Source organism: Cladosporium halotolerans (assembly GCF_011745625.1).
Source record: "Cladosporium halotolerans strain TM138-S3 chromosome Unknown Sca10, whole genome shotgun sequence".
NCBI lineage: Eukaryota > Fungi > Ascomycota > Dothideomycetes > Cladosporiales > Cladosporiaceae > Cladosporium > Cladosporium halotolerans.
The window spans coordinates 414607-436980 of record NW_027191461.1 but is presented as its reverse complement, the minus strand read 5'-3'; the positions used below and the strand labels follow the sequence as shown (position 1 = coordinate 436980).

Genomic DNA, 22374 nt, shown 5'->3' with positions numbered 1-22374 from the left:
GCCATCCCAATCCCAACCCAAATCTCAATCTCAACCTCAAACATTCCCCTTCCAGAACGTCAAACGCCTATTTTTCCCCTCCTCCCCCTTCAGCTCCAGCTTCCGGACACGGTTCATAGGCGCCGTCATCTGCACCAGCTTGTCCGGCGCCGCAAGATAATCCGGCGTCGAGAGCTCCGACTCGTCCTCCTCGAAGTCGAAATCATCCTCCAGGCCTTCGAGGTTCGTGCCCACGCCCGGCGTGAAAGGGACGGTGTCGTCGGCGTCCTTCTCCTTCTCAGCGGACGAGCCGAGCTTCATAGCCGACCGGCCAAGCGAAGCGCGAGGGCCGATCGACGGCCGCCCGCCGCCGCTGCTCTTGCGGTCGCGCACGATGTTGCCGCCAATGTTGACGAGCGCCGCGGGCTCCATGGACTTGCACCTGCGGCCGCCGCCGCGCGGGACGTCGGTGAGGTCGACGGCGTAGGCATCGTCGTCCTCGTCGACGCGCGAGCCCGAAGCGTCGCAGTCGGAGACCCAGCGGCTGTTGACGCAGTGGATGGCGAAGCCCTTGCCCGTCGCGGCGACTTCTTTGTTGTTGAGGCGCACGCGCTGCAGGGTCGTCGGCGAGCCGTCTTTGAAGATGACGTGCGTGACGCGCTCGCTCCAGGATTTGGTTGTTCTCGCACCCAAGCGCTGGAGCAGGGAGATGAAAGGCGCGGAGGCGGAGGCGCCGTCGAGCGTGAAGACTTCGACAAGAGCGACGACACCGCGAAGCGGAGCACCAGGGTGCGGCGTCATGGGCACTTGCGAGGGAGTCATGGCCGCTGGCTTCAGAGGAGTCTTGATGGGGGTGTGAGATCCGCCTGGAGCTGACGATTTCAGCGCCATCTTCCGAAGATTGACGGGCTTCTGCGATGTCGCTGGCCGCTTGGGACTAGCATGAGCGGGTGAGCGGAACCGCGAGGGCCCAACGACAGTGCTCGCATGTTGCTCGTAGGCTTGTCTTGGAGGCAGCCGAGGGTAACGTGCTTGCGGCGTCACTGCAGCTGTTGGTTTAATTGGCGAAGGTGTCCGCCTTGGTGGTTCCTGAGAAGCAGCGCCCGGACGACCGGTAGGAGTCACCGTGGCGGATTGAATCTTGGGCGTGCCATTCTGCGAGGCGAGCCTTTGCGCGGTAGCAGGACGCTTAGGTTTTCCTTGAATGGGAGTATGGAAGCGGGCGGGAGCAGCAACTGTACTTGCATGATTGGCGGCCGGCTGTCTTGCTGAACGACGAGGGAAACGCTCTTTTGGCGTCGCGACGGGAGTGGTTTCTGCAAGCGGCGTGGCACTAGTCGAAGGTGTGCGAGCAGCACGAGTCGAAGTCGGCGTGCGCAGACGCAGAGGAACAACGCTCGTATTCTTTTGCTCCGACGGACCTTCATGGCCTGACGGCCGGCGGGCCGAGGTCGGAGTTGCAACTCTCTTGGACTCAAGCTCGTGCTGCTGAGATGGCAGCCTTTGAATTATTGCTGCGTGTTTGATGCTCGAAGGAGCAGGCGTGCGGAAGCGTACAGGTGCTGCAACAGTCTGAGCCTGACTGTTGGCTTCAGATCCAGGTGCAATGCGAGCGAGGCGCTTGGCTGGTGTGAAAGCAGGCGTCTTGACTGCGAGAGGAGACGACGGCAGTTGGTCAACAGCCTTCGGCGTTCCCTTGCTCGCAGGAGTGCTGTGCTTGCGGCTGGGCGTCGTAGAGTTTGCCAGCTCCGCCATCGAGGACCTACGAGACCTAGACCACCAGGGCTCGTCGAATGGACGGGCGATCCTCGCAATGCTGGCTCCGTCTGAAGTCGTAGGCCTTGAGGCGGATCGAACAGGAGTCTGGTTGCACAAAGCAGGGAGCGATTTGCGCCTGGAAGACAGGGTGGGCAACGCATAGTGAGGCACCAGCTCGTCGTCGACGACCTCCAGTACATCGTCCACGTGCTGAGGCGGCGTGGCTACGGCCTGCACTGGCTCGCTGTCCCGGGGTGTCACCGGGCTGGACAAGCTCGCCTCCGGCCTTGTGATGATAACTGTATTGTCCTGCTCATCGGCAGCTTCCACAGGCTCTGCCTCAGCCTGCTCGACATCAATAACCTCATCTTCCGCGCCAGCAAACGCATCCGCCTGCATGGTTGGCTCAGCGAGCGCATCCACATCGATGAAGTCGTTAAGTGTCATTGTCGGCTCTGCAGCATAGCCACCAGTCTGATTGTCCATCTCGAAATCGGCGTCTGTGTAGTCAGCCTGAGTCTCCGAGACGATGTCCTCACCGGCGAACGGCACCTCTGCGTCAATGCGAGTGGGACTGCGAACATCGGCGAAATGCAGGTCGAAGTCCACCGGTATGGTGTTATCGTCCCGGAGATTTTGCCATGGGATAGTCTGATGGCGTGGAGTCTGCAGGCCAAACATGGTTGCGTCTGGGGCGTCATCGTCATCCTCGTGGTCACTAGCGATCTGCGTATCGTCTTCTTCGACTTCGTGCATCACGACACTGTCGTCTTCGTCAAACTCATAAGCCGGCACGGGTGGCTCAGCGGTCGGCGAATCTGCTTCTAGTGTGCTGTCTTCGGGTTCGTAGGATGCAACCGGAGGCTCCACCATGGATGAATCGACATCGACCATACTGTCGTCTTCTTCGTAGGAAGCGACGGGTGGTTGGACGGTGGGCGAATCTGCCACCTCCGACTCATCCACGTTGCTGGCTTCATCCTCATCCACGACGATAGTCTCGTTGGGATCCACTGCAGATGTCTCTGCATCGTCGGCGGGCACTTCATTTTCATCTTCGCTGGCTCCAGAGGCATCCTCAAACTCGTTCTGTGTCGCGTCTGGTTCCTCGACCTCGTCATCATTGCCTGACATCTCCTCTTCAGCATCATCCGAGACATGTGGCTCAGGAGAAGCCTCTTCACGCTCAAGCGGCCTGAAAACAAACGCTCGATCCGCCGCCCGCGAGACAGTCATCGGCTCAACAGCAGACAGCGGCACAGCAGCTTGGCTCCGCGGCGCCATCGTCCGAGGCGTAGCGCGCGTGGCGCCCTCCGCGCCGATGCGCCTAGGCGGCGTCTGCTCCGGAACACGCGGGTCCGACCGCCTCGCGGTCCTCTGCGGAGAAGTGTAGAAGCGCTGGCCGGTCCTGTGAGAGCGGCGCATGGGCGTTTTGGGGCCGCAGAGTTCGTCGTCTGATGCCGACTGCTCCTCCGCCTCCGCCTCGTCTTCTGTGTTGTCGGTGGAGGGGGCGTCCAGGTAGTCTTCGGTATAGTTTTTCGGTTGCTCGAATGTGGGAGCTGGGGAGTCTGAGGGTGTGGTCTCTCGCGAGCTCATGGGCGTTTCGTCGTCTTCCCTGGTGTCTTTGGCAGGCGATGTTTTGCGAGGGGATGGCGCTTTGGGCGGCGCTGAGAGTTCCTCGATGACTTCGCAGTCCGGAGACCTCCTGGCCATGAGCTCAGGAACCTCAGCGTTCTCGTCCGAAACTGTGCGTTTGCGTGTCGTCCTCGAAGCCACGGGCGCCGCGCGGTTGCTGGGCGCCAACTTCGGCTTCTCGTCCTGAGCGCTCCTAGTGCTCCTCGTGCGCACTCTCGACACCTGCGTGATCTTCTTAGGAGACAGAGGTGAAGTCGTCGTCTGAGGAACCGGCGTCTTCGCGCGCGTCTGTCTCGTCGGTCTAGCAGCCAGCGCAGGCTTCGCCTGTGGCGCGGGAGCTTTACTCTTCTCCGGCGCCGCCTCAGCAGCTCGCGTAGACCGTGTCCTCGCCGGCCTCTTCGCTTGTGTGCTGCTCGCCGCCTTCGCAGGCCTCGTCTCCGGCTCCGGCTCCGCAGTCTCTCCCCTCCTCGACCTCGTCGCTCGCGTCGTGGTCGTCTTGGGCGTTTCGGCAGCCTCCTCCTCAGCCGCTTGTGCTCCAGCAAGCTCATCGTCCTGCTCATCCTCAACCTCAACCTTCCTCGACCGCGTCGCCCTCCCCTTCGCCGCCGGCGCCGTCTTCGCAGTCGCGCGCCTCACAGGCTTCTTCTTCAGCGCCAAGCCCTTGTCCTCCACCACCTTATTCTCCTCCTGCACGCCCGTGCGGGCGCCTCCGCGAGTCGCCACCATGTCGTGTGCTGTGCTCTTTGTCGTGCTGTGCGTGGTTAGTTAGTAGTGATAGGTCGTGGACGGGATGGTAAGTCCACGAAATTAGCTGCTTTTGAGAGCTGGGCTGAGCTGTGAAGACGGCGTCGTTGTTTACAAACAAGCGCGTCCGGGGAGGCAACTGCCGATCGGGGCGCGGATTGGGAGGCGCGGGCCGGGCCCCAGGGCTTGAAGATCGGCCTGGAGTTTGAGGCCCGCACGTGGCCGGATTGTGCTGTGGGCGTGTTTGGATCGCGTGCTCGGTATTGATGGGTTATCCTACGGAATGACGGGAGGCGATGATGATATTCTTCATGTGCATTGAGCCGACGACTTCTATCCGCATTGAGCCATGCATACATGTATGATCAGCGCACAAGCAAGCTCGACGTCACATCTCGACAAGCAGAGACAGACACAAGACCGAAACAAGCGCATCATGAATCTCACATATCATTGCATTCGATGTCTACATTACTCTAGAATTTACCTCGCCTCTTCTCTTCCAATCCAATTCTCTCTCTCCTCTCTTCCAAAAAAACGAAGCGCGCAGACTCTAATGCCGCGCGGGGTATCCGGATTTCCATAGAACGAAAAATAAAATCATGCAAACTGTATGCAAAAAACGAAAAAGGTAGCTGCGTGAAGCTGCGTCAATTGAGGGGTTTGTTGGTTGAAGTCGAAGCGGGCCCAAATTACGACGACGGGGGGACGTCTTCCAAGAATCGTGGTTTCCAATGCTGCCATGAACGGGAAAAGCCGTAAGATGATGCTGCGCGTCGGGATGCTGATGTTGATGCTGTCGGAGGACATAGGGGTGATGATCAAGTTCCCTCAGACGAGAGCTGATGGAAGCCCTCCGTGCGGGAAACTCAGTACCCGCTCATCTCGCCCGTCGAATCGCCCTCAATCGTCTTCCGCCAATGCTGCGGCAGACAAACGCAAACGAGCGGGAAAGCCTTGACTTCACCCCCGTTCTCCCCCTGTGACTGCTGAGCCTTCGACTCAGCATCGGTCATGCCCGAGTCGCGCTGCGAGCTGGGCTTCCAGTCTTCTGCTTTGCCGCGCACGCGGATGCCCGTCGCCCATCCGTCGTCCCAGATGCCGACGACCTTGACCATGTCTCCGCGCTCGAGCTGGAACTCGTCCGCTGCGCGCGGCTCGTAAGCCCAGAGCGCTGCGACGACGTCGGAAGGGTGGATTTCGTCCGAGCTGTAGTAGTCTTTGAAGAAGGCCAATTGTTCGCTTTGACCGCCGGATTCGGGTGAGGTCCAATCGGGAGATGAAGAGTCGAATCCACCGTTGCCGCTGCCGGGGGTTTTGGCGGCGGCCGTAGCTGTTGTCGCACCCGGCGTGAGCTGTGATGTGCTGGAGAGCGATCCATTGCGAGTACCGGTCCGCGGTGGCTCCGTACGCCGACGTGGTCCTGGTGTGTCGTCTTCCGAATCTCCTGGGCCTGCTGCACCTGTTGCAAGTATTGGAGAGTTTTCAGTAGGGCTTGGGCTGCCAGAATGCTCTAGAGCTGACATCCTGGCAACACGCCCACCTCCCAACACAGATAGGCCACCGCGATCTTTGTCGTCCGCAAGTCCATCAGTATATCCAGACGGAGGCGGTGGCATTTGCTTCATGGTCGAGGGTTGATTGAAGATGCTGGTAGCAGGACTGCTCGCGCGTCGTTTCCGTAGCAAGAGGCAACCAAAGATGATGAGGGCCAGGAGCGCCAAAGCGCCTAGGACGGCACCAATGACGATTCCTGCGATTTGGCCTCCTGTGAGGCCACGGTGGGTTCCAGAACCTGAAGATGCCGCTTCCGTTGGGCTGGCAGTTCCGCTAGCCGTGAAAGTTGTAACGATTTGCGACAGAGACGACGATGCTATCACCGGCAGGGCCACATTGTCGCAACGCTCCTCGGTGTTGGAGAAGACACAACATGAGTCCGTCGCGTTGGGTGAAGTTGAAGAGCAGTACATGCACAGAGACCCTAGATTAGAGCTGAAGCCACAATCGTCAGGTTGATTCTCCACGGCAGGTATGCAGGCGCCACTAAGAGAGTTGGCCGGAAGTGCACAATTAGTGAAATCTGCGCGGATCTGTGTGAGCGCATTCGAGTCTGCATTCCCGCAGACATCGCTCGCAGTGATCTCTTGCTCGCTCAATGCATACTCCGCGCATGAGTCGGCGCAGAGCGGCCGAGCGGCATCATTTTGGAGGCCACAAGGTTCGGCTGAGTTCTGAATTATAGCGTTGCATAGAACGCTCGTGGTGTATCGTGCGTAGAGAGCTGTCGTGTTATCAGAGTTGAAGTCGTCGCATCCCAGGAGCTGTTGGTACCTTTTATCTTGTTGTTAGTAAACAAACACAGCGCATGCACCCACGTCGACTACTTACTTTGTGCGCGCAAAGTCGCCGGATACATAATTCTGAATTTCAGAGTCGAAAGATTGAACGTCCGTGACGTCCGAAAGAAAAGGAAACAATCCGGTCAGGTCGGAGTTGGTGGATATGGAGGAAGCGTTGAATGCGGGACAGGCGGTGGATTCGGCCAGCGAGATGCAGCTCTCCTGTGCCATTGCGATGGGCACGACGGTCGCAAGCAGCGCACACGCAGCGGTCGTGGTCAATTGGACAGTCTGTCGCCGTGTAGGTTTTGTCCGCTGCAGCCCGCGGCGTTTGCGCATTCGAGGCTCGTCCTGCGGCAGATGGCCCAGCACGGCGTGGCCGTGTCTGCAGGCCAGGCTCGCAGACGCTGGCCGTCGCACATCCCCTTCGCCTGCGTTGTGCTCCCCCGCCGTGCGCACACGGGCGCCGACGTCCATCCTCCGCTCCTTGACTCGGCTCGAGAGATTGTGCGTTTGATCACCGTATAGGCGGAGGGTGTTATAGGTCCCTTGCGTGGCCGGCGTCCCTGGCGTTCCTGGGGCCACGCGCGTTCGTGATCGCCGACGCTCAATGGCCGGCCGAGTGCGTGCAGAAAGGAGATCCTGGTCTATGGCGAGGTCGGCATGCCGCGCCTCGTCCACGGAGGGCTGAGTGGAAACACGCATGCAACGAGCGACGTCGCAGGCGGTGGTGTCGAGAGGGCAGGCGGCGCGCCAGGGCAGAGGGCGAGGAGTGGTACGCTGTCTTCACGGGCCGGCAAGCGCAGGCAGGTTGCAACGCCCAGGAAGCAGCGAGCCCTTCGAAAACGGTGCGACTCGCACTGCACTAAGGTCCTACCGCCACTGCCGGTTGCAGCGCAACGACACACGGCAAGCGGGACGAGCAGGCTACCTCAAGCAAGCTCGCGATGGCGTGCGCTAGAGATGTGCCACCGCTGCTGCTGCGAGGCCTCCTGTCCTCTTTGCGCACGACAGCCACGCTCGAGGCTCCCAGCCCAGACGTCCCGCGCCGCCGCCGCCCTGAGCGCCATTGGCCTGCGGGAAATTGCGATGGAGTCCGGGCGTGGGCGTCGCCTCGCTTCACCAACCCGCTCGCAGCCACGCATCGAGCCTACAGCCGGCGGCCAGCTAGTAAGGTATTGAAGTCAGAAGATACCCATCCCCTGCCGCTCTTGACGGTGCACCTATTTCACAAACGGGACCATCTTCGCAGCCAGCTCTCACCCTCATCGACCAACGCACCCCAACATCGCGTATACCCGGGTATCAGCGCGAAACCGCGAACGACGCGCACGAGCCCTGACAACCCTGCGCAACTCTTCCAACGGTCCCCGACGGCTGCCATGCCCCGGGCGGATCCTTGCGAGGATTGCGAGCCGACTGGCTCGAGCCCTGTGAGAATTGCACTCGCCTCGCCGGCGCGTGGAGTCTCTGATGTCCTAGATTAGGTGACATGCACGGTGGGATTGGAAAGGTAAGCGTCCGAACTACCGGATTTGGACGAGCTCACACGACTCTGGAAATGTGATGGGTGATCGTCTTAATCGGTCAAGTATCATGACCTAGGTAAGCATATCTAGGTACGGCGTGCCGATATTGCCATTCGTAGTTGAGTTACATTCGTAGTTGAGTTACTAATCTATGTCTATGTCTCCGTGGCGTACCTCCTCGCCTCGCACATGACCCAGAGCAGGCTCATATACGTACAATCCTCCTTTGAAAATGCAATGTCCCATGGTATCCCATTTGCCCTTGGTGAACGCCAATCTCAAATCCCGAAATCAAAACACCGTCGCTATGTTGAAGGCAAGAGTCGCGTCCCGCTCTCATCCAGACGCATACATCGGCCGCTCCGCAACCTCGTACTCCTCGAGCTCAGCGCTCGCCGGCAGAGAGCCATGCAGCTGTCCCTGGAGCACCTCATACCGCCGGTCTGGCGGTACGTGTTCAGGCCTCCGTCGCGTCGACCGCAACTCGCGCATCACGTTGCTCTGCGGGTAGATTCTGGCGGCCGCGACGTTTCCCTCGACTCGCTCGTCCAAGCCCGGAGACTCCACAGCAGTCTCGACTTCTGAAGCTGCTTCATGATCCAACGACCGCTTCGCCTCAGCCGTGATATCCACCGGCTTCTCCTCCTCCCTCATCTGCTCCTTAACCATCCTCACGATCGCCGCCGCGCTCGTCCTGTGGCTCCTGCTCGCCTGCTCCCAAACCTCATCATAGAGATTCTTGTCCCCCGTCCTCAGACACAGCCTCAGCATCGCCACATAAACCCCCACAGGCACCTGCTCCACATCCGCCCCCCGCCCGCCGCCATCCATCCTCTGACTCCGCGCCTTCTTCTCCAACCACTTGACCTGCCGCCAGACTTCCAGCCCGGACTCCTGGTCCCTGCGCTCCGCGCAGTCCGCCAGTAGCGGCGCGAGCCCGTTCATGCACAGGCCCCAGCCCTGCTCGCCGAGGCTCTGGCAGACCTGCAGCGCGGCGTCGAAGCCGGAGAATTTGACGACGCCCGCGATCAGCGCCGCGAAGACCTTGGGCGTCGGGTAGGGGAGCTGGATGATCTTGGTGGGGTCGCTTTCGCTCGGCACGAGGCGGCCGTTGCTGGCTGCCGTGATGCGGATGTCGGGGCGGGCGAGCGCGAGGCCGCGGTGCTTGCCGCGCATGGTTTCGACGAATTTGAGGAAGGCGGGCGCGTCGTCGGTGGCGGTGTAGTGGTTGAGGATCGCGGCGATGGAGGTTTCGTTGGGCCGCAGGTTGCACATGTTTAGCGAGCGAATGACGTGCGAGACGGCGTGGGTTTGGTTTGCCGCGGAGAGGCCGACGAGGAGGGTGTTGAAGGTGTCCAGGTTGGGTGGCGTGGGCGTGGAGGAGAGGTCGTAGCAAATGCGGGCGAGCAGGGCTGGTGTAGAGATGTTCTGGCGTTTGTGCTCTTTCATGAGGGAATGGAGCTTGGTGTTAAGCTCCCGTGGACTCTCGAATGGTTGCCCATTCACCTCCACAGCGCCGAATAAGTTCAAAGCCTGGAGCGATGCCGTCCGTTCGTACCCCTCCAGTGTGGGCGGTGCGTGGGTAACCCTTCTGAGATCGGCCCAAAGCATCTGCTTGTGCTCGTACAAGCTTTCAAGAGAGCGCGAGAACATCGCACCATATCCTTCCGGCACTGCGCGCGCGGCCTCTTCGCCATATCCGCCTTTGACGAGAGAAATTAGAATCCGCAGCTGCAGGATGTCCACGGACAAGCTGATGATTTCAATCTTCTTAGGCGTCCATGCCCGGAATTCTCCCTTATGTTTCTTCGTCCTGCCCGCGTACACTGACTCCGGCGCCAAGTTGTACTCCTGCAACGGCGGTCCTGTGTTCGCAGGCCACCGCTGGGTCTTGAAAGACGAACCAACCCCACCAAGAGCCTCCTCCAATGCACCAAGGCTGTAGAGAACATCCGCCTCGTCCTCCACAGCCCCTCCCTTCACCTGGTCTTCCTTGACCGCCCCAGCCGTCTCCTCCTTCCCAAGCTCCTTCTTAACCTCCGCAATCGCCCTATCCCACCTCTCCCTCCTCTGCAACTTCACCGAAGCATCCAGCGTGGCCGCAGCAGCGAAGATCCCAGAATACCACAGCGTCGAGCTCGTCAGGTACTTCTGCGGGCGCCGGGCGGCCGCGGAGCCAACTCGCTTCGTGAGCCCGCCGGCGAACGAGAGGCATTGCGGGCATTTGCAGGCGCTGCCCGCTCCGCCGCCGGATTGCGCGATGCGGGTCCAGAGTGTTTGCATTATTTCCGCATGATCGTGTGGCGCTGGTTTTCCGAGGATGGAGCACTTGGCTGGAGGAAGGACTGGTGCTGCTGGTGGGTTTCAATGGCAACGTCCGTGACTTCGTGGAGATGTCCGCGCGCGAGATCTCGGAGGTTCGGCGCCAAGGCGCGGGAGAGATGGACTTGAGCGGCGGGAGGCTTTGGCGTTTGACGATTTGGTTACACGTCGTGATCGATCTACGTACCATGGACGTTGACATGGAATCTTTTGGGATAGCTTATTTTGTAATCGTCGTTTTGAATCGATTGCTATGTACCGATACTGTGAAATGATCTTCCGGACGGAACCAAACAGCTACAAACACAATCTTGCGATTGATAATCCAGCGTAGTTTAAAGGCTTCAACGCCGGGCATCAAACTAGCCGAGAAGACTTCCATTGGATAGGAGGACCTGATCGAGTTAGCATGAAGAGCTATCGCCATGAACCGTCCTTCATCAACAGTTGCGACCCACGTGAGCACATGCAATCGCCAGTGTTAAGTGAAAGGGTGCTCGGACCCAGGACCTGCAGGCCCCGATATGCACACAGCGTGCTGTGATATACGCCAAACGCGGGGTCGTACAGCCCCCGCGAAGCACATGAGTCTAAATGTGAGTAAAAGTTGACCGACTCACATTCCGCCCTATCTGCGCTCGCTCCAATACTCAAACACTTGCCATTGAAACTCTCGGGACTAATATCAACATGGCCTCTGAGGGTATCGAGCAGAAAATGGAAGACCTCAACGTTACCAAGCCTTCCACCTCGCAATCGGGCGAGCCGACCGAGAAGCCGGCCAAGCAGGACAAGGAGAGGAGGGATCAGAAGAAGGCCGCGAAGCCTAAGCAGCAGCAGGGCCAGGGCAAGCAGGGCCAGGGAAAGCAGGGTCAGGGCAAGAAGAAGGAGGATGACCAGGACACCAAGGGTATCACGGTCACCAAGGCTGAGGATCTTTCGGAATGGTACCAGCAGGTTATCCTCAAGGCTGAGATGCTCGAGTTCACCGACGTCCCCGGCTGCTACATCTACCTGCCGCGCTCGTACATGATCTGGGAGGAGATCCGCGATTTCTTCGACGCCAAGATCAAGGCTATGGGTGTCGAGAACTCCTACTTCCCGCTTTTCATCACCGAGGCAAACCTGCAGCGCGAGAAGGACCACGTCGAGGGTTTCGCGGCTGAGGTCGCCTGGGTTACCGAGGGTGGCAGGAACAAGCTGGAGAAGAAGCTTGCGGTGCGCCCGACCAGTGAGACCGCCATGTACAGCTACTACTCGAAGAAGATCAGGAGTCACCGTGACTTGCCTCTGAAGCTCAACCAGTGGAACAACGTTGTGAGATGGGAGTTCAAGCACGCCGTTCCTTTCCTCCGCTCGAGAGAGTTCTTGTGGCAGGAGGGTCACACCGCACACATGACTGAGGCAGAGGCCGGCAAGGAGGTTTTGGAGATCCTGGACCACTACGCTGCCATCTACGAGGAGTTGCTCGCTGTTCCTGTTGTCAAGGGTAAGAAGACCGTCAACGAGCAGTTCCCTGGCGCACACTACACGACCACCATTGAGGGTTTCATTCCCGCTGTCGGCAGAGGTATCCAGGCTGCGACATCGCACTGTCTCGGTCAGCACTTCGCGAAGATGTTCGACATCACGGTCGAGGACCCGAACCAGCAGGTCAAGGATGGCGAGAAGAGAGACAAGCTGCACGTTTGGCAGAACAGCTGGGGTTTCACCACTCGTTCTATCGGTGTCATGATCCTCGTCCACGGTGACGACAAGGGTCTCGTCGTTCCGCCCCGCGTCTCCAACGTTCAGGCTGTCCTCATCCCCGTCGGCATTAACAACAAGACCACTCCCGAAGACAAAGAGCACATCAACAACGAGGTCGACAAGCTGAGGAAGACCCTCAAGGGCGCTGGCGTCCGTACCGAGCTCGACGACCGTGACGGCTACTCCGCCGGCTACAAGTTCAACGAGTGGGAGATGAAGGGTGTTCCCCTCCGTCTTGAGTGCGGTCCCAAGGATCTCGCCAAGGAGTCCGTCCTGGCCGTCCGCCGTGACACCGGCGAGAAGTTCACCATCGCCATCGCCGACCTTGCCACCGAAGTCCCCAAGCGTCTCGAGACCATCCAGAAGGAGATGCTGCAGCGCGCTTCCGACATCTACGCCTCCCATCGCAAGATCGTGCGCGAGTGGAAGGACTTCGTCCCCACGCTCAACGAGAAGAACGTGCTCCTCGTTCCCCACTGCGCCGGTGGCGAGTGCGAGGACGAGATCAAGAAGGACTCCGCGGCCACCGTCGAGGGCCAGGAGGTCGACGCCAGGGCTCCCAGCATGGGCGCCAAGAGCTTGTGTATTCCCGCCGAGCAGCCCGAGGAGATCAAGGAGGGCACCAAGTGTATCAACCCCAAGTGTAGCCAGAACGCTAAGGAGTGGGTCATGTTCGGCCGCAGCTACTAGACGCGGTTGCGAGCGACGATTTCTTTTGCATGGGTTGATGAGCGTGGTGTTGGGGGTTGGTACGGCTATAAGGGCCGGTGCAAGCATTGGTCTTCTACCAAGCATGAGATTACTCCAAGGAGGGAGCTTTAAACGATAACGTAGATCAAGAGATGAAAGATTTTTGACCACATTCTTACCGCCAAATGCGTCCTACGATCACATCTGTCTGTCTTGGTGAGTTTTGAGGTCAATCAAATTCGTTCATGCTGCCATATTGTTCAATGGTAGGTACATACGTGATCAACTCTCGATAGATCTCCGACCCGTTTCAACATTCTGTTATTGTGAATAGCAAATACATATTCTCTTTCGCGCCCCCCAATGCTGTTAGAACTTGATGTCGATGTCTTCGTCCTCCCATTTCGTAACAACACCCGTCTGGAACGGCGACGGAGCAGGCTGCAGCTCCTTCTGCTCAGACTTGATAGTGACAGGTGCTGATTCGAATTTCATGGACTGAGGTGCCGCAGGTTGAGGCGGGAAATAGCTCGTGAACGATATTGGCTTGCGATCAGTGGCCTGTGGGTGCATTGATGCTTGGTAGGAGAAAGGCTCATGATAGGGCGGCGAAGCACCAGCAGTGGCACCATACCCATCCATCCCGTATCTGGACTCTTGCTTCACAACAGGGGAAAGAGGCATCTTTGCTTCAGGCAAGGATTTCCAATCAGGTTCCAAGTTAATTTCCTCCTTCTTCGCCCCTCCTCCAACCATGATAACTTCGTCGTCGTCATCCTCCGGCTTCCCCATTCCCATGAAATTGGTCTCTAGCCCTTCTTTCGCAGCAGCCTTCTTTCCCTTGCGCGGCTTCTTGTATCCGTCCTTGGGATCGACATTGCGTCCTTCTTTCGGGATCTCTTTGCCGCCCAAGGCCTCCTTCAGACGGAGGAGCCTCATGCGAGCAGCGGCTGACTGGATCCCGAATTGGCTAGCCACTTTGGCATAGTCGACACGAAGGGGCTCGACAGACTGGAAGCAGGCGAAGAGGAAGCGGAGGTTCTCGGCGTCATCTATCTTCGCTGGCATGGTGGTGTTGGCTTTCGTCTTCAAAGATGTGATCTTGATCAGTGAGATGCGAGATCTCCTCTGTCAATATCCTCGTTGTATGAGATGAACAAGTGATGTCCAACCACTCTTAATTATCTTTAAACATATCGCAGTTGCCGCAAAGTGTAACTTGTTTTCACCTCTTTGAATGTTTGTTTGTTGGTTGAAGATGGACAAGACCCACGATGTACTGGAAAGACACCCTGGTTGAACAAGCATCTAAACAAACAACGTCTTACAGAAACAAGGAGTCGCAGGGACATGGTGTCACAGAATCATCCCCATTCATCGCCCATGTCACAGAGGACTTCTGATCATGCATGGACCGGTTCGGCAAGCTGCATCCTGGCTCAGAGTGCCGTCCTTGTCCCAGACTGCGCACGTCACCGCTTCGGGAATCGATAATGGCGGTTTACCAGAATAAGTGGTATGTGAAGTGTGACTTTAAGCATTGCATCTTTGGCATCATCCGTCTCCCAAGCTCCCTTCTCTGTGCAGCTCCCCGCGCTTCTCGAACCGCGTCAAACGCCTGAAGTCCCCACATCAAAGTCGCGCCAGGCGCAACCGAGCTTGCTACCACATCGCAAACATGGCTTTCTCACTTCCCGGCCTTGGGCTCGCAGCAGACAATTCCTTCGCAGCGCCATCAGCAGATCTCCCCTCCGCTAAGTCGCAGGTCGCGCGCACGGAGAGGCTAGGCGAGAGGACGGAATGGCGCTTCGAGGTCGCGTTCGGGAAAAACTACAGCATCAAACTCACAAGTGGTGAGGCGGAGCTCTGGGGCACTGAGCTAGCACCGAGTCAGACATACAATTTCTCTGGGTACAAGGGCGCGATATTTACCTGGCAAGGATGCAGTCTCGAGGTGCTGGGTGAGGCGGAAAGCGAATACGTCGGTCAAGAGACGGAGTATGCAGTGGAATGGCTGAACGTACATGGAATGCTTGAGACGCTGCGCGACGAAGCTGCAGCTGCCGGAGTGCATGGCGAAGGCCCGAGAGTACTTGTTGTTGGGCCAGATGCAGTGGGCAAGAGCAGTTTGGTGCGAAGTCTGACGGCTTGGGGAGTGAAGGTCGGAAGGACACCCACAGTTCTTAATTTGGACTCGAGAGAAGGCCTTCTGGCACCGGCAGGCAGTCTCACGGCTGTCACTGCCAGCAGCCAGACTGAAGTCGAGAGCGGTTATGGCATTGCTCCAGTATCTGGTCCCACCGCCTCGCCTGTGAAGACGCCTTTGGTGTACGGCTGGCCTTTCCCATCTCCCACAGAAAACTCTGAAGCATTCAAAGCTCTTTTAACACACGCCGCTCTACACGTCACCGGAAAGTTGGAGGCAAACACGGACGCAAAGCGCAGCGGCCTGATTGTGGATACGCCTGGATCGCTGAACGACCCAAAGAGCAACTACGACATTCTCAGCCATATCATCAGCGAGTTCAGCATCACCCTCATTCTAACCATCGGCTCAGAACGTCTGTACAACGATCTGAATCGTCGCTTCAACCAAAGTAGAGGCGATGACAAAGCAATTCCCGTCCTCCGCCTGACCAAACCCGGAGGTGCTGTGGAAAGCGATGCTTCATTCCTCAAACAAGCGCGAGCTCAGAATGTGCGACAATATTTTTTCGGACTACCACAGATACCATTAAATCCTCACTCGCATTCTGTTCCATTCAGCGAATTGAACATCTACCGAGCTAAGTCTGCTTCAACATCCGACGACCAGGATTTCAAGTCGGGAGCAGCTGCAGAAGACGACGATTACGAACCCGATGGCGCTTCGCATGATAGCCCTGGCGCGCTCTACGAGAAGATAGAGCCTAGTACAGCATTGATGGCTTCCCTCGTTGCAATCAAGCTGTGTCCAGGCACACACGTCGACGACAGGGAGATTCGAGACAGCGCGGTCATGGGGTACTTATATGTAGCAGATGTCGACGAGACAAAGAAACGTGTGAGGTTTTTAGCACCTCATCCACAAAGATGGGGCGACCGCGCGCTGGTGTGGGGCAGTCTGCCTGAGCCAGTGGCAGACTTGGTTACATAGAGTGTCCGTAGAGGCGGCCTATGTCCCGAGTTACCAAGGCAGAACGATTTCATGACAGACTCGTGGTAACTGATTCCAAAGCTCTCTCTACATCTGGCTTCATTGGCTGGCAGAAGCATGTTCCTATAACTCGGGATGAGTTATATCCGCAGCTCTGAGCTTTAGCTTCCATTGTCTGCCGTTGATGGTGACACAGCATACTCGCTAAAGCAGCGCCCCCCAAGCAGATACGCAGGACTTCACAGAAATCCTTTCCCCTCAGCACGACATCCAGAGAGCAACAAAATCTTGCAAATAATGACAAACACCCACATCGCACCTGGCCAATGCCCCTCTTTTCTTTGGTCTCCCTAGGCATGTACGCCACAAGATTTGTGAATACGTCTACTCCTCGTGCGCCATCTGCATTGGATCTGGGGCACCTGGACTCCTGCTTGTCTGCAAGCGAATCTATCTCGAATCTATTGACGACTTGTATGCTAATGCTTGCTTCTACGTCGACTGTATGACGAGCCTGGTGAGATGGCTTGACATGCTACCAGAGAAGCATCGGAACGCGATTTGTGAGATCCGATGTAACGGTCTAGGTTCGCAACGCCGTGGGTGGTTGCGAGCTCCTCGAGAGAACGGGTCAGAGCTACATTCACGATTCTACAATATCAGATACCTCTTGAGCAGACGCGCACGTCTCGAACTCCATCCCTGCGTCCTCAGGGTCCGAATAGGTACCGGTAACGGCTCCACTCTCTGGACATCGGAGCCAGCCCTGGTTGACTATTGCGCCGCGCCCGTCTGTAAATCATCCGTCCTCTTGACGACATTTTCGTTCTGACGCGCCCAGGTTCACGGGAAATATGTCCGTAGCCATGCCAAAGCAGGAAGCCAACTGTTCGCTGAGAGGCTCTTGAAGTACATGCGGACAGTCCCACGCCTTCCTGGAGAGCGTAACTGGTTCACTCTCGCACCACACAGGGAAGAGTTACCCGTCGATCTAAAATCATTTGAGACTTTCAGAAGACAGCTTCCTGTCACTTTGTCGATCCATCTGGGCAAAACAGCAAAAGGTTGCAGAAGCCCACAATCGCCGCGTGTCATTTCTGCGCCTTTGCCAGAGATCCGCAACCGCGTCTACAACCTCGTTTTTCTCTCGACGCCAGTCCGTGTCGGGCGCGATCGCCTTGACTTGCTCCTCCTGTGCAGGCAAATCTATGCAGAATCGAACGGCTTATACTACGCAACGACGCAGTTCCACGTCGAAGCCCAAGACGTCCTCGCAGCGTCGCTGCGCAGCCTCCCTCAACAACGCAGAGGTCTGATCGCCGAGATCCGGACATGGGAAAGGTTTTGCGTGGATTGGTATCATTTGGACCCGTTCTACACTCGCAAAGAGGGATATGCGCCAACGACAGCGATGAGGGATATGTAAGCTGCGATCAGTGACATGCCGCTGCGACCCAACGCCCTCAAAGTCAAGCTATCGCTCGTACAGGGTGGGATGATTCTGTGGACCGGTAGGCCAGAACACGTAGCTCGTTTTGTGACCATAGCGGCACGATCTTTCACGGCAGGCCACCCAGACCGTCGGACCTCTTTCGTGTGTACTGACGGACCTGGCAGGAACGTCGCCTCTGGAGTAGAATCGAATGTTGTAGCTGCAGGGACGGGATGAGGGCGTACATTTTGCGTAAGCTGCGAATGCTCATCTCCGCGGAGGTCCTTCGAACCCGTAAGATCAAACGTGTCGCTTGATGCTTAGGGTCAATAGTATGAGCTTGACGTGGGGTGTCAGCATGAACGAAAAAGCCTCGTCTTACCACATTCACACAACAGCTTCACAATATCACGTACCACTTCACCTTTCGGGCCGTGGAATGATTCAAGACGCACAAAGCATTCAAATGAAGTCTCGCATTAGCACCAACAGCCAAACGTCAAACAATGAACAGAAATATTGATTCCCAAATAATAAGTAATAATTGCTATGAAAGGGCTGACAACCCCAACCCTTACCCTAAGAACCCCAAAAATTTGCATCCTCAAGCGAATGATAAAAGGTCCAGCAAATCCCAAAGCTCAACCCTTAGATCTTGCCGTAACCAGCATTCTTGCCAACGCTGGCAACAACGCCAGAAGCAGGCGCGGCAGAAGCGACGTTCTTGCCCTTGAAGTTGGACAGGAAGTTGGTGTTGCCAATGCTGTTGAACGAGCCGGAGCTGCCGAAAGCGTTGACCTGGCAAGTGTGGCCGAGAGTGGAGGAGCAGACGGCGTTGGCGCTGGGGCTCGGGGCGGTGAAGATCTGGCCGCCGGTGGTGCCGGAGTCGATGGGAGAGGCCACGTTCTGGAAGACGTTGCCTTCGGCGACGATGGAGGCGCCGGAGCCGACTTCGAAGGCGTGGCCGCTGTTGGCGTACCAGTAGTTGTTGACGGCGTGGAGGAGCGTGTTGCCGCCGACCTTGGGGCTGCGGCCGCTGGTGTGGTGGATGTAGTTGCCCTTGAGGGTTACGAGGTCGCTGGAGCCGGTGAAGTACAGAGCCCAGTAGTGGTGGTTGTCGCAGGTGGCGGACCAGGTGGAGGAACCGTCGATCTCAGAGTTGGAGATGGTGACACGCTGGCTGGCGCTGTTTCCGAGGACGATGTGCTGGCGGCCAATGAGGGAGGTCTACGTTTCGTTAGTACTATTTCGAAAAGTTCATCGTCTCTTCGATATCCATACCTTGACGTGGTCGATCCAAACCATATCAGCACCGTCGAGAGTGATAGCATCGCCACCCCAGACGTAGTGAGGGTTCAAGTTGGTAATGTGAACGTTCTGGATGATGATGTTGTTCGCGCCAGAAACGATACGGAGACCTTTGCCCTTGATTATACCGGCACTGCCCTGACCGAGGAGGGTCTTCTTGGAGGCAACGGTGATTCCGAGCTGACCGGCGTTGTCATACTTCACATTGACGCTCGGAGCGCTTGACTGGTAGTTCTTGCACCAGTTGTCCTTGTTGATCGCCAACTGGCAACCGGAGCCAGTGCCCCAGGGGGCACAGCCGGTAGCTGAGGTAGTGCCCTCGGTGCCGGTGAAGTCGAAGGTCCTCTGCAGGACGATGACACGAGGGGAGGAGTCGCCGAGGTAAGAGACCAGCTCAGCGTTGGTCTTGGGGTAGACCGGCGAGGCAGAACCGCCACCGGTGACACCCTTGGCGAAACCCTCAGCGGCACCAGAGACAGCAATGGCTGCTGCGTTGGAGGCCAGCCCGGCAAGCGCAGCCGCGAAAGTAGAGAACTTCATGTTAATGTAACGGAATCTCTTCGAAGAAATGTAACGAAATCTTGACGAGGGAATGAGCGATGATTGAGAACTTTTCCACTGGCATCAAGCCGGCACTTATATAGCCAACAACGAAAGGCATCGTATCATTCGGAGATGAGGCCATGGCGATTCTTAGGGCCCAATGGACGAACTCAATCACCATACAAAGGTGCGCAGCCAGGGTGTTTCGAAGTCAAGCCTTCACTGGACCTAAGGTATGTTCGCTTGCCTAGATACCGCTAGGCTTATTAGTCCGCCTGCCTCGTGCAATATAAGGCCGAGGGCTGGGCGGGGACGGGGTTGGATCGCTGCAAGGCGAGCCACCGAGGCTTATTCGGTGGTACTCTAATTTTTCCGACTCGCTTGCAGCATGCCAATATCAAACACGCTAGGGAGTTGTCGAAGGGCCCGTGCCAGAACAGTTACGGGCTTCACACCGTCAGTCCGCTTCCAGAGCAGCGGCACGAGGGCACTGGGGTGCATGTTGTAAGGTTCACGGTCGTTGACAGCGTCTGAGCGCTGGTTTGCCCTGCATGTCACTTGTGCAGTGCCGATGATCACCCAATGTTCGCTGATCCGAACTCACTTTAGGAGAATGCTATTGCGCAGAACCCTACGCACATCCGCAGACCTGTGCCCTCGTGCAAATTGTGCTCCAGCATAATAGTATCCGATGTATCCGGTTTCCGCTAAGGCATAGCTGTAAATAGCATGTGTGGGTATGGCAAAGAATGGAGTTATGTCTGACAGAACGCACCTTGACGATGAAGTCGTGAAGGCGCAATGGGCGCCGTGAGAAAGGTTTCGAAGGATCGAGTTAACTTTGCGTCTAAAGTGGAATCATCGCAAGGACATGCCCACACCGTGCATGATCACACTTGTAGTCGTCGCGCGGAAGGTGATCCGTCGCTGAACCACATCATAAGTTGCGACTTTGGTTCAGCGGCTGTGCAGAGTCCACCGAGCCGCAAGGCCACCAACGCTAGATACGCTATTGATCTTCAGCCAAACACTTCCTTAAGCCGTCTTGACGCGCCTTCGCGTTGCAATTGATGCGTCAATTATTCCTAGTGTTCAATAGCTGATGACCTAGTTCGATTCCCGAGCACTCAAGAAGAGCCTATGAAGCCTGTTGGGAGAAGACCAAGTGTGAAATGGAACATTACCATTCAATGCAGCCGTGTGGCATTTCGTATTCGAGTTCCTGTACCACTCTATGCCACCTACTCTAGTGTAGATTCCCATGTTACCCAACCGCCAAAGCAGCGTGTATTATCCCAATGCCCAGCAAACGCCGTCCCCAAATACAAAAGAAGGGTATTCCCAATCTCCATCGCCATCATGAATCGGTCCTGATTAGACCGAACGAACGAACGAAACTCTCTCAAAGCGCACAGCCCTCACGCTTCCACGCTCCGCGCCAAACTCTCGCGCAGCGCATTGCACACATCGTCGAACCCACTGACCACATCCCGACACTCATTCTTGCACCATCCGCCCTTTATCCGCTCCTCCCATGGGCTCCGCGAGAGCTCCTCGCGCGCGGTTTCCGCCATCTCCCTCTCCCGCCTCAGGTCCGCGACCATCGTCTGCGTCGTGCGCAGGTGCCGTGACGCGGCATTCGTCGTCTGCTTACCCATCTGCAGCGTGTCCGTCAGGCCCGCGAGAGCCTGCACGGTTGCTTCCGTCTCGCGGCCGAGTTTCTGGATCCCGACCAGGGGAGCCGTGTCCGGCCGCGGAAGCGACGTGAGCAGCGCCTCGATCAGCGGCAGAGACTCTTCCACAGACGCAAGATCCAGAGGCGTCGAGAAGATGAACGGCGAATACAGGCTGGCGGCCAGCGCCTGCAGGACCTTCGTCTCCTTCCCCAGGTGCGTCGACATGCTGTTCGCGCTGGTGTTGAGGCGCTGCGCGCCGGACTCCAGCCCGGACTGGTTGCCCAGGTCGTGCATGAGGGCGACGACGCGCGGGATGAGCGGGTCGGCGGTCGCGTCCGAGTACTGCGCCATGCGGTGCACGGCGCTGATGCAGTCCTCCAGCTCCGGCGACAGGCGCTCCTGCAGCTCGTCCTCCTCGGCCTCGTCGGGCGGCTTCTCGCTCTGCGCGAACGGTTTGCTGAAGTTCCGGATGGAGCGCGGGGAGCTTTTCTTCGACGAGTAGGAGACGTCGATGCCGGAGTCGCGGGCACCTTCGGCTGCGTCGCCCTGCGTCTCGTGCTGCTTGTCGGCGTTGTCCAGGGCGTCTTCCGTCGCTCCCTCCTCGTATTCCTCGTCGTCGGAGAGCTGGTCGAGCTCGTCTGCCAGGTTGCCCATGCCCCCGCCGCCAGCGCCGTCCGCGGCTGTTTGAGAGCTTTGCGAGTAGTTCGAGGCGATTGATGAACGGTGTCGTGAGCGTGGAGTTACGGGACTTCGGTCATGGTTCGACGAGAAGCTAGAGTTGCGTCTCCTGCGCTGTTCGCGGTAGGAATTCGTGGGCGATGTGTCTATGGGGCTGATGTAGTTCCGTATAGGCGATAAAGGAGGTGATGAAGACATCTTGTGCAGCTCACGGGTGGTTCGTAATTGCGATGTTCGTGGTGGTGACCGTCCAGACTGGTCCTTGCGGTGTAGGCTCCCCGGTGTGGAGGGGGAGGCTGGTGCGTTGGAAGGCCGGCTTTTAAGGCTGCGTCATCAGCGATAGACTTCCTTGGTCAGCGCACGTCGGATGATGCTGGCAGAGTGCAATTGGTCGTGTGGTGCTGTATCTGTGTATTTGTTGATTTTGGGTGTGAGGTGGACAACAAAGTCGCGGCTGGCGCGACTTCCTGCAGGCAATGGCGGGCAGACGGGGCGTTTGATGACAGGGTTCAGGGAAGGAGAAGAATGCGGCTTTCGCGGCGCCGGCTGTGCGCCGCGAGGCCGCAGCGTTCTTGAGACAAACAACAGACGCTCAGGACACCAACGCGTCACGATCATCACGCACTGCAGGTCTGCACGGGTCTCACTGGTACCACACAGATAGATGTTGGAAGAACGTTACTTCGTTATCATTCATGCGGCCGCGAGGCCTCGATGCGTCTGTTCTGTCTGTCGTGAGTCTCTTTCCACATCGGCTGTACAGCAAAGACAAACAAGAAACCCGATTCTAAGGCTGAATTAAAATGGAGAGCCGCAATAGATGCTCGAGAATCCTTAGCAGTACGCAAGAAGAATG

General features: G+C 57.6%; 7 protein-coding genes across 7 annotated transcripts; 2 read left to right on the top strand and 5 right to left on the bottom strand.

Moving 5' to 3' along the window:
• Positions 1-36: 36 nt before the first annotated feature.
• Positions 37-4098, bottom strand: WHR41_03876 (uncharacterized protein; the record flags this gene model as incomplete). Its single annotated transcript, XM_069372482.1, has 1 exon — positions 37-4098. The coding sequence occupies one exon, from the start codon at positions 4096-4098 to the stop codon at positions 37-39; it is 4062 nt and encodes a 1353-aa protein (XP_069230440.1).
• An 887-nt stretch (positions 4099-4985) lies between these two features.
• WHR41_03875 (uncharacterized protein) lies at positions 4986-7243 on the bottom strand (the record flags this gene model as incomplete). The annotated part of the gene is made up of 2 exons (XM_069372481.1): positions 6505-7243; positions 4986-6447 (listed from the first exon to the last, which is right to left on the bottom strand). Exons 1-2 carry the CDS (start codon positions 7158-7160, stop codon positions 4986-4988), a joined length of 2118 nt encoding a protein of 705 aa, XP_069230443.1. The 5' UTR covers positions 7161-7243.
• Positions 7244-8320: 1077 nt separating this feature from the next.
• On the bottom strand, positions 8321-10267 carry WHR41_03874 (uncharacterized protein; the record flags this gene model as incomplete). The annotated part of the gene is made up of 1 exon (XM_069372480.1): positions 8321-10267. One exon carries the CDS (start codon positions 10265-10267, stop codon positions 8321-8323), a length of 1947 nt encoding a protein of 648 aa, XP_069230442.1.
• Positions 10268-10996: 729 nt separating this feature from the next.
• Positions 10997-12745, top strand: WHR41_03873 (uncharacterized protein; the record flags this gene model as incomplete). The annotated part of the gene is made up of 1 exon (XM_069372479.1): positions 10997-12745. One exon carries the CDS (start codon positions 10997-10999, stop codon positions 12743-12745), a length of 1749 nt encoding a protein of 582 aa, XP_069230437.1.
• A 1678-nt stretch (positions 12746-14423) lies between these two features.
• Positions 14424-15881, top strand: clp1 (mRNA cleavage and polyadenylation factor; the record flags this gene model as incomplete). The annotated part of the gene is made up of 1 exon (XM_069372478.1): positions 14424-15881. The coding sequence occupies one exon, from the start codon at positions 14424-14426 to the stop codon at positions 15879-15881; it is 1458 nt and encodes a 485-aa protein (XP_069230436.1).
• A 2010-nt stretch (positions 15882-17891) lies between these two features.
• pelB (Pectin lyase B) lies at positions 17892-19495 on the bottom strand. The gene is made up of 2 exons (XM_069372477.1): positions 18595-19495; positions 17892-18540 (listed from the first exon to the last, which is right to left on the bottom strand). The coding sequence occupies exons 1-2, from the start codon at positions 19159-19161 to the stop codon at positions 17962-17964; spliced, it is 1146 nt and encodes a 381-aa protein (XP_069230439.1). The 5' UTR covers positions 19162-19495; the 3' UTR covers positions 17892-17961.
• Positions 19496-20582: 1087 nt separating this feature from the next.
• On the bottom strand, positions 20583-21716 carry WHR41_03870 (uncharacterized protein; the record flags this gene model as incomplete). The annotated part of the gene is made up of 1 exon (XM_069372476.1): positions 20583-21716. One exon carries the CDS (start codon positions 21714-21716, stop codon positions 20583-20585), a length of 1134 nt encoding a protein of 377 aa, XP_069230438.1.
• Between the last annotated feature and the right edge of the window lie 658 nt (positions 21717-22374).

Bases quoted from the DNA above. Each gene is read 5' to 3' on its own strand.
- pelB (XM_069372477.1), bottom strand. From the start codon at position 19,161: ATGAAGTTCTCTACTTTCGCGGCTGCGCTTGCCGGGCTGGCCTCCAAC. The intron at 18,541-18,594 runs GTATGGATATCG...AACGAAACGTAG, and splicing joins TTTGGATCGACCACGTCAAG to ACCTCCCTCATTGGCCGCCA.